Source organism: Bison bison, unplaced genomic scaffold, assembly GCF_000754665.1.
Source record: "Bison bison bison isolate TAMUID 2011002044 unplaced genomic scaffold, Bison_UMD1.0 scf7180017864375, whole genome shotgun sequence".
In the NCBI taxonomy this organism is placed as follows: Eukaryota; Metazoa; Chordata; class Mammalia; order Artiodactyla; family Bovidae; genus Bison; species Bison bison.
In genome coordinates, this window is record NW_011494947.1 from 4,245,229 (window position 1) to 4,255,230 (window position 10,002).

The 10,002-nt window shown below is 54.6% G+C and overlaps 2 protein-coding genes across 9 annotated transcripts in view; both read right to left on the bottom strand.

Annotated features, from left to right (window-relative positions):
- Positions 1-3,733, bottom strand: part of PHYHD1 (phytanoyl-CoA dioxygenase domain containing 1) — an 18,132-nt gene extending 14,399 nt beyond the window's left edge. For 2 of the 4 annotated variants that reach the window (XM_010856815.1, XM_010856814.1), the window contains exon 1: positions 3,610-3,733. In XM_010856815.1, the coding sequence (XP_010855117.1) occupies positions 3,610-3,642 (33 nt within the window). In that variant the 5' untranslated portion in view covers positions 3,643-3,733. The remainder of the gene's footprint in view (positions 1-3,609) is intronic. The other 2 variants (XM_010856816.1, XM_010856817.1) reach the window with 2 other exon arrangements.
- A 2,803-nt stretch (positions 3,734-6,536) lies between these two features.
- Positions 6,537-10,002, bottom strand: part of LRRC8A (leucine rich repeat containing 8 family, member A) — a 27,981-nt gene continuing 24,515 nt past the window's right edge. For all 5 annotated transcript variants that reach the window (XM_010856822.1, XM_010856818.1, XM_010856820.1 and 2 more), the window contains exon 4: positions 6,537-8,428. In XM_010856822.1, coding sequence (XP_010855124.1) covers positions 8,153-8,428 — 276 coding nt within the window. In that variant the 3' untranslated portion in view covers positions 6,537-8,152. The remainder of the gene's footprint in view (positions 8,429-10,002) is intronic.

A 10,002-nucleotide genomic window follows, 5' to 3' on the forward strand; every position in this document is an offset into this window, starting at 1 on the left:
TCGCTGAGGAAGGCTTTCTTATCTCTTCTTGCTATTCTTTGGAACTCTGCATTCAGATGTTTATATCTTTCCTTTTCTCCTTTGCTTTTCACTTCTCTTCTTTTCACAGCTATTTGTAAGGCCTCCCCAGACAGCCATTTTGCATTTCTTTTCCATGGGGATGGTCTTGATCCCTGTCTCCTGTACAATGTCATGAACCTCAGTCCATAGTTCATCAGGCACTCTATCTATCAGATCTAGGCCCTTAAATCTATTTCTCACTTCCACTGTATAATCATAAGGGATTTGATTTAGGTCATACCTGAATGGTCTAGTGGTTTTCCCTACTTTCTTCAATTTAAGTCTGAATTTGGCAATAAGAAGTTCATGGTCTGAGCCACAGTCAGCTCCCAGTCTTGTTTTTGCTGACTGTATAGAGCTTCTCCGTCTTTGGCTGCAAAGAATATAATCAATCTGATTTCGGTGTTGACCATCTGGTGATGTCCATGTATAGAGTCCTCTCTTGTGTTGTTGGAAGAGGGTGTTTGTTATGACCAGTGCATTTTCTTGGCAAAACTCTATTAGTCTTTGCCCTGTTTCATTCTGTATTCCAAGGCCAAATTTGCCTGTACTCCAGGTGTTTCTTGACTTCCTACTTTTGCATTCCAGTCCCCTATAATGAAAGGACATCTTTTTGGGGTGTTAGTCACTCAGTCGTATCCAACTCTTTGCAACCCCATGAACGGCAGCACACCAGGCCTCCCTGTCCATCACCAACTCTCGGAGTTCACCCAAACCCATGTCCATTGAGTCGGTGATGCCATCCAGCCATCTCATCCTCTGTCGTCGCCTTCTCCTCCTGCCCTCAATCTTTCCCAGCATCAGGGTCTTTTCCAATGAGTCAGCTCTTCTCATCAGGTGGCCAAAGTATTGGAGTTTCAGCTTCAACATCAGTTCTTCCAATGAACACCCAGGACTGATCTCCTTTAGGATGGACTGATTGGATCTCCTCACAGTCCAAGGGACTCTCAAGAGTCTTCTCCAACACCACAGTTCAAAAGCATCAATTCTTTGGTGCTCAGCTTTGTTCACAGTCCAACTCTCACATCCGTACATGACCACAGGAAAAACCATAGCCTTGACTAGACGAACCTTTGTTGGCAAAGTAATGTCTCTGCTTTTCAATATGCTATCTAGGTTGGTCATAACTTTCCTTCCAAGGAGTAAACGTCTTTTAATTTCATGGCTGCAGTCACCATCTGCAGTGATTTTGGAGCCTAGAAAAATAAAGTCAGCCACTGTTTCCACTGTTTCCCCATCTATTTGCCATGAAGTGATGGGACCAGATGCCATGATCTTCGTTTTCTGAATGTTGAGCTTTAAGCCAACTTTTTCACTCTCCTCTTTCACTTTCATCAAGAGGCTCTTTAGTTCTTCTTTACTTTCTGCCATAAGGGTGGTGTCATCTGCATATCTGAGGTTATTGATATTTCTCCTAGCAATTTTGATTCCAGCTTGTGCTTCGTCCAGCCTGGCGTTTCTCGTGATGTTCTCTGCATATAAGTTAAATAAACAAGGTGACAATATACAGCCTTGACGTACTCCTTTTCCTATTTGGAACCAGTCTGCTGTTCCATGTCCAGTTCTAACTGTTGCTTCATCATGTGAAATGCCAAGCTGGATGAATCACAAGCTGGAATCAAGATTTGCTATTCAGTTCCTCAGTCGTGTCAGACTCTTTGTGATCCCATGGACTGCAGCACACCAGGCTTCCCTGTCCTTCACCATCTCCTGGAGCTTGCTCAGATTCATGTCCATTGAGTCAGTGATGCCATGTAACTGTCTCCTCTTCTGTCATCCCCTTCTCCTTAACCCTCAACATTCAAAAAACTAAGATCAATGGCATCCAGTCAGTCCTATGACTTCTTTGCAAATAGAAGGGGAAAAAGTGGAAACCATGACATATTTTATTTTCTTGGGCTCCAAAATCACTGTGGATGGTGACTGCAACCATGAAATTAAAAGATGATTGCTCCTTGGAAGAAAAGCAATGACAAACCTAGACAGTATGTTAAAAAGCAGAGACATCACTTTGTGGACAAAGGTCCATCTAGTCAAATCTATGGTTTTTCCCGTAGTCACGTTTGGATGTAAGAGTTGGACCATAAAGAAGGCTGAACACCCAAGAACTGATGGTTTCGAATTGTGCTGGAGAAGACTCTTGAGAGTCCCTTGGACAGCAAGGAGATCAAACAATCCTAAAGGAAGCCAACCCTGAATGTTCATCGGAAGGACTGATGCTGAAGCTGAAGCTCCAATACTTTGGCCACCTAATACAAACAGCTGACTCATTAGAAAAGACCCTGATGCTGGGAAAGATCGAAGGCAGGAGGAGAAGGGAATGACAGAGGATGAGATGGTTGGATGGCATCACCAACTCAATGGACCTAAGTTTGAGCAAACTCCAGGATATAGTGAAGAACAGGGAAGCCTGGTGTGCTGCAGTCCATGGGATCACAAAGAGTCGGACACAACCTAGTCAGACACAACAACTGTGATGGACCTTTTATTTTATTCGGCCCCACAGTGCGGCTTCCGGGATCTTAATTCCAAGTCCTGGCATCAAACCTGTGCCCTCCGCAGTGGAAAGGCCAAGTCTTAAGGGCGGGACCACCCGGGAATTCCCCGGACCTTTCAGCGATTCAAGGGCTGTATACAAAAATATTGTCTCAGCGTAGGGAATGTATGCGTGCGTGCCCGTGCGTGCGTGCTCAGTCGCTTCAGTCGTGTCCGACTCTTTGCGACCCTATGGACTGTGCGGCTCACCAGGCTCCTCTGTCCATGGGATTCTTCAGGCAAGAATACTGGAGTGGGTTGCCATTTCCTTCTTCAAGGAAATGTATGGAATGTTTTAATTTTCTTTTTTGAGATTTTCTGTAATTTTTTTTTTTTTTTTGCATTTTCCTCTTGCCACCAGGATCAAACCACAAGGGTCAGGTTTTTTCAAAGATCTCCCTCGCTCTAATTCCCAAGGCTTAGCTCTTTCCAGGTGGCGCTAGCGGTGAAGAACCCGCCTGGCAATGCAGGAGACTTAAGAAACGCAGGTCGGATCCCTGGTCCTCCTCTGGAGGAGGGCATGTCAACCCACTCCAGTAGTTTTGCCTGGAGAATCCCATGGACAGAGGAACCTGGCGGGAGACAGTCCGTAGGGTGGCAAAGAGTGGGACAAGACTGAAGTGACTTAGCATACAGGCACGCTGGAACGCCCGCGGCTGGTTCCGCAGCCAAGCGCCTTGGGTTAGGGGTGGGATCAGCGGGCCCGCCCCCTCGTTGGGCCCGCCCCTTCCCAGACCTTCGCCCCCGCCCCCACCCCCAGCTCTCAAGACCCTGTGTTTTAGTCTGGTATTGTCACCTACATGTTCCCCCACCACCGCGGGTGCGGTGGCCTGGACGGCCCCTGGCTGTGTGTGCAGAAGTTAGGGGTCGTGCCTCTGAACCGACCACTCTGGGCTTCAGTTTCCTGTTCAGAAATACAACGGGGCGGGGTCGAGTTTCCTGGACTAGCTCAAGTTTTGAGGGGCCCCTTATATTTATCTGACCCTCGGGGTCTCCCAACCGGCAGGCCCCTACCTTCTGGAGCTGTGAGGGACTCAGGCAGGCCATGATGACCCGGGGCAGGGCACAAGGGCGGCTGGTAGCTCTGGGTACCAAGGCCAAGGCTGGAGAGGAAGTTCAGGAGGGGAGGGGCGAGAGCCTGGGAAGCTCAAGAACGTTTAACCCTTCCCTGCCCAGAGAAAACCCGAATCCTGGCTTCCCATCCTTCCCTGGCCTCACCCAGAGAAAACCCAACGTAACCCCCAGCCCTTCTCCACACCACCCCCGTCTCACTTCTGTCCTTGGGTGGGGCCGCCCTTGTCTCTGCCGCACACCCTGGGGCCATCCCTCGCCCCACCCTGCAGCTAATCCAGGATTAGCCAGTCCTGATCTCTAAAGGCTTCTACCAGAACTGTCCCCTTTCTATTTCTTTCCAGAAACCACTCCTGCTGGCTGTTTACAAGGTGCCTACAAGTTGTGTCCCAGCAGGGTCCCGGCAGGCAGGAGGACACCTGAGTCCCAGTCCAGGGGCCGCCACTGACTGGACCATCCGACCCACGCCTGCCCCTCTCCTGGGCAAGGATCAGACAGTGCCCAGGCCACCAGCTTAGACGGTGCAACAGTCCATGGGGTCACAAAGAGTTGGACATGACTGAGCGACTGAACTGAACTGAGGCCACCAGTGGCAAGTTGGAGGAGCTGGAATGTGGGGTGGGTCTCTGTAGGCCAGCAGACAGGCTCTGAGCGACTTTGCATTCCAAAGGTGGAAGAGGGCCTGGGGGAGGAGTGTCCACCCCCACCCTTGATCCCCTGAGACTCTCTAGGTCCTGAGAGGATTATAGATCTGTCTGCAGCTCTGAGGAAAGTAGAAGATAAGGGAGATCTAATGGCATGGAGTGGGGGCTGGGCCTTCAGAATGAGGGTGAAGGAAGCCAGGCTCCCTGTTCCCCACCCCCAGGCCCGAGGTGTTGGTGTCTGAGGCTGGCGGTCAGTACACCCACCCTTCCAGCCAGCCCTGCTCAGCAGCTGACAGGGCCATTCTGAAAACTGGCTGCTGCTTCTGAAAACCAGCCACTGGCCTTCCCCAAAGTGACGCTTTCTGAATGGCCAAGGGACAGAGTGTCTCAGGAGTGAGCATGGGGACACAGCTCAGACCCTGGGGGCCTTGGCCCTGAGTCAAGTACTGCTTTCTGGGCCACCACACTGGGACTAGCTGCATGGGCCCTGCTTCCCCAGAGCAGAGAGCTGGAGGAGGGGTGCCCCCCACCCCCACCACTCCCGCAGGCATCTGAGGCTAGAGGGTATGAGGGACTCCGGGGACAGGCTGGTGAGGAAGACACGTGAGAGAACCCTTTGGGGAAACATAGCCAAGACTCAGCTCCCTCACAGGTCGTGATCCCAGCTGTTGCAGCCCCTTCCCAATTGGCTGCCCCACAGATCCCGAGAGGCCCGCCGCTGTGTGCCAGGAACACAGCGAGGGCTTCCTGCAGTGCTGGGCCAGCAACTCTTGGGGAACCCCCCCCACACACCAGCAGCCTGACCAGGTTGCTACTCATGCCCCTGGCCTTACTTTCCCATCCGCAGTTTTGGGGACAGCAGGAGTACCTCCTGGACACTTGGCAAGTGCCACAAACTGTTCGTTAGCAGGAGCTGTTCTGGGTGGAATGTGAAGGTATTTTTTATTTTTTGAATGTCAAGTTTTCAAAAAAAAAAAAGTTTTCAAAATTGCTGTTATAATCAGAGAAAAGGCCACCAGTGTGGTTTTAAGTTGGAGCAAAGAGCCCGGGTTGGGGTAAGGGGTGGGGCTGGGCCTCCCCATGATTTGTCCATTCAATTCAGCTCAGGCTTTGGGAAGTGGGTGGGTGGTGTTTCCACAGGGCTGTTTTTTTCCAAAAGCTAACCAGCTCCAGATGGGGGGCTGGGCCACCCCAGGGCTGAGGTGGGGGCACTGTGGGAGAGGTACCAGACCAGACAGGCGAGGGAGACCTCCACTCCTGAAATACAGGAGGGTGTGGCAGGGAGGGCACAGTCCACCAAAAATCCCACGACAGAGGCAGAAAGGAAAACTCCTGACTCACTCCCGAGGTCACCTGGGCGGGGGTCAAAGTCCATGTAAGGAGGAAAGACTGGCATATTCCTGAGGAGTTGCCCAAGCAACAGCTAAGTCCTCATTGTTAAGGCCAAGATCAGACACAATGGCTCTTTTTCTTCACCAAAGACCCCTGCCCCAGGGCCCACTTTGGGCCGCAGGAGCCTCACTGGTCCAAGAGGAAGCAGACGATTGACTGATTACCAGGAAGCAGGCCCACTGCTGGAGCGGAGCGCCTACCAGCAAAAGCTAAGGAAGCCCCAGAACCATCCTGTGAGGTTTCCAACCCCATCCAAACTGTATAAATGAGGGGACCGAGGATCACATCAAGTACAGGGCAGAGCTAGGATCTGAGAGCAACTCTGCCCATCCCCCAAGCTTCTGCCCTTGACCCCAGCGCGTGCCTTCAGCACATCCAGCCCAAAGGGGCTGTGAGCTGGGTCAGGACTGCCTCTGCAGAGCCCTGGAGACTGGCTGCTGTTATTATAAGGACCCAAAGAGAACAGCATACATGTGCCCAATGCACAGATGGGGACGTGGAGGGCTCGGGAGGGAAGGGCCTGCCCAGCTTCATGCGGGGAATGACTGAGCTGGGACAAGGACCCGAGACTCCTGGCTCCCGCTCTGGTCCTCCTATCCCTCCCACCAAAGCTCACGAGGGCCAGAACCCTAGGCTCTGGCCGGCAGAGGACACCTGGCTGCAGGATCCACTCCTGACAGGCAACAGGACTGTGTCAGTGAGTGTCTGCTGGTAGCTGCCTCTGAGCGGCTTCTGGCTTCATGGGGCAGGTAGGGAAGCAGAGTTCCTTATCTTCTCAGAGACCATGGGGCTGAGGGGACCTCAGAGACCCGAGAGACATGGAGACCTCCAAAGGCCACTTTGTTATAGGTTTATTTGCTATTTGAACCGAGTCCACAAGTTCAGACCCATGTGTAACGGATTGCTTCATGGTTGTCAGAGGCTAGTGTGCATTATTTCTGAGGATTACATCTGATGACACGGCGCGGAAAACACAAATGGACAAATGGACATAATCGTGAAGACGAGAGACGCGAGAACGTGCCTTAGTGTCCAAGTGATCGATCGAAGGTGGCGGGGACCCTGGAGACTGATCTCAATGAAGTGAGCTGGCTTTCCCGCCACCAGGCGCTGCGTGGGCTGGGCGCCTGGGACAGAAACCTATCCAGAACCTGGAGGGCCTGTCTACCCTGGTGGCGACCCTGCCTCCAGGTGTCCCGTGCTGAAGGACGGGGTGGCACGTCACCAGGTGGGGACAGGGCTGACGTCAGCCGCTGAGGCTAGTGGTGGCACTGGGCTAACTCATGACACACGAGGTGCGAAAGCAGAGTCCGGGTGAGGCGGCTCCTCTGGGCTCCTAACACTGCCACAAAGTCGGGGCAGGGAGGACGGAGGGTGCAGCGGGGAGGGGGTGGGGGCGGAGCACCGTTCATCTGGGGATGAGCCAACCCGAGTCCCCTCCCTTCTTGGCAGCTCCGGAACATTCCCTTTGGCCAACAGCCACAGAAACGAGAGCCTGCCAAGATACATGGAGGAGAAAGAAAACAAGACACCAAAAAAACAGAACAAAATAGTCCCCGCTCTAGGAGGGGAGAGGAACAGACAGACTCCTGGACCGAGGTCACCGCGGACTGGAGGCATCCTGCAGCCTGCTCCCCAGGGGAAGGAAGCTAATTCAGTGTCCTGCTGCTCTGCTCAGGGAGGACACTTGTCCTGCCCCAAGACTCCGACTCACTGGCCTTTAGTGTCCTTTTTTTTTTTAAGTTATTTTTTTCTTTTTGATACCCAAACCATCAATTTCAAAAAATTTCTTTCTCCTTAAAAAAATCTCAACTGTGGCAGCAAACCCCAGGCCTGGCTTCTCTGCTGGCGGCCTGCTTTCCCATGGGCCATGCCCCCAGAGCCCAGCCTGGCACCTCCGGGGTGACCGTCCCACAGCTGGTTCACCCTGGACCGCTCTGCTCACGTCTGGGTGGGCGCTAGATGCTGGCGGCACCACCAAGAAAAGGAAAACGGAAACATGGCTACCCTTCCTCTAACACCCCCCCACATCTGAGCTGACCTTTCTTGGGAATGTATAAGTTATCTGGAGGGAGGGGGCGGGAGGTGGAGAAAATAAATACCAAGAACTAAGAAGGTGTCCCTGGACCTCTGGCGTCAGCTTGGCCTCTGGGGCAGCGATGGCCTCCAGGGAGCAGGCCCTGATTGTCCAAATACTGCGCTCGCTGGGAGACGGACTGCAGGTCTCTGATCTCCCCCTCAGGCGCCTGCCCTGGGGGGCATGAGTCTCGAGGAGAAAAGGGGCCAGCCCCTCAGGTGCGGTCCTGTCGCCCGGCCCAGCTCCAGCGCCCCTGCTGACAGGCTGGGCTGGTGGTCCGTCGGGGCTCCTGGGTTCCTGGGCCCGAGGCCTGCCTGGAGGTCCGGCTGCAGGCCGCCCACTCAGGGCCACCCGTGCTCCATGCCATGGGAGCTCAGGCCTGCTCCTTGTCAGCCCTCCAGAGCCGCTCCTTCACCTCAGGGGGCAGGGTGTTGAACAGGTCCTCCTCCACCACCAGGCCACTGCGCTTGAGCAGCGGGCACTCGCCCAGCTCCACAGGCAGGCACTCCAGTCGGTTGCCACGCAGCTCGATCTGGGTCAGGCTGGTCAGCTCGCCCACCCGCGAGGGCAGCGACTGCAGCACGTTGTTGCCCAGGTGCAGGGCCCGCAGCTTCCGGCACTGGAAGAGCTCGGGTGGCAGCGCCTCGATCTAGAAGTAAGGAGAAGAGGGCACAGTGAGGCGGGTGCAGCCGGGACCCGGGCCTCGGGGCCCCGGCTTCCCTGCCCCAGGCGTTGGCACCTTCTCTGATGCCCATTTCAGCTACCCCAGACCTCAGGGACCAGCACAAGCTGGGCCTGAGTCTGGCTAACTCCCCCGTGTTCTGCAGGTCTTGGCTTTGTCGTCACTTCCTCCAGGAAGCCTTCCTTGACCTCCTGGTAACCTAAGGTGCCCATGTTCCCCCAACAGCACTGATCCCTCCGCGTGGTAAAACTGCTTGATCTCCTGTCACTGGCAGACCAGGGACTCTGAGAGGGCAGGGCTGGGTGTGCCATGCTCCCTGCTGTCTCCCAGCAGCTGTCACCCCCCACCCCCCCCCCGCCAAAGCAAATCACAGGAGCCAGCTGCTACCAGCTCCATCCCCTCCTCCACCACCCAGGGCTCACCAGGAGCCAGGCCTGGGGGCCTGCCAGGTTTAAGAACAGTTTATGAAAGCACAGCAGCCTGCTGAGAAAACTCTATACCCTCAGCTGTTGCTGAGAACTAGGGAGAGCTCACCAACACAGTCAGAATCCCAGCTGTGTCACTTCCCCTTCCTGGGCCTCAGTTTCCTTATCTGTCAAGTCACAGGCTGAGGGTGGGTGTGGGGAGCCCAGTCTTGGCCATTCGGGGCCCTCTCCTGATTCTGCAAAGTTTGAATAAGAGGCAACACCCACTTGCCGCTTACTACAGGACAGGTTCACTCTGAGCACTGATGCTACTAACAGTTGAACTCTCACAACTACCTCTAAGTACTGTGGAAACACTTGTTCCACTTTACAGATGGAAAAACTGAGGCCCTGAAGGATCCAGCCTCCTGAGAAGTTCACAGCTGGAAAGCGGTGGAGCCAAGACATGAATCTGGCTCAAGAGTCCGTGCTCTAACTGTCCACTCTGTTGGTGGAGCAAGGAGCAAACGGTGCAGTTGGGTGGGGACACACGGGAAGAGCCCCATAAAGGCTGGCTTCCTCCCTGCCCTCCTGTGAGCAATCAGCTACAGACATGAGCACTTCCTCAGCCTGTTCTCCTACAACCAGCTCCTTCAGATACGGCGGACAGGAGGGACCCCTCCAGCAGAGCAGGAGCCAGGGGATGGGCCCCGAGCCTACAGAAGGGTGATGGGCAGCTTGCTCTGTCACCATCCGCATGTTTCTGCCGAGGATGCTGAGGCCAGGCAGAGGCCATGCCAAGAGGGGCACTGTAGATGTTTTAAAAAGGACTCCTGACCTGGGTCTGCAAACCCGCCACTGCTGTGCCCAATGGTCAGGAATCGGGCAGGCGTGGCTTCCAGGTGGGCAGGGACTCCAGGAAGGCCAGAGGACAGAGAAGTGGGTTCCTGCAGGACCAGAGCCTCCCAGAGACCCCACTGTGCCCCAAACTGGCCTCCTCTGGTGACACAGACAGTGGCCGGGGAGCGGGAAGGACTGGGGCAGTGGGTGGCAGAACTGGGGTTCACGTCGGGGCTCTCCCCCGACACACCCCTCCCCGGGGCACCCCCGGCTCCGCGGCCAGCTCTCTTCAGGCTC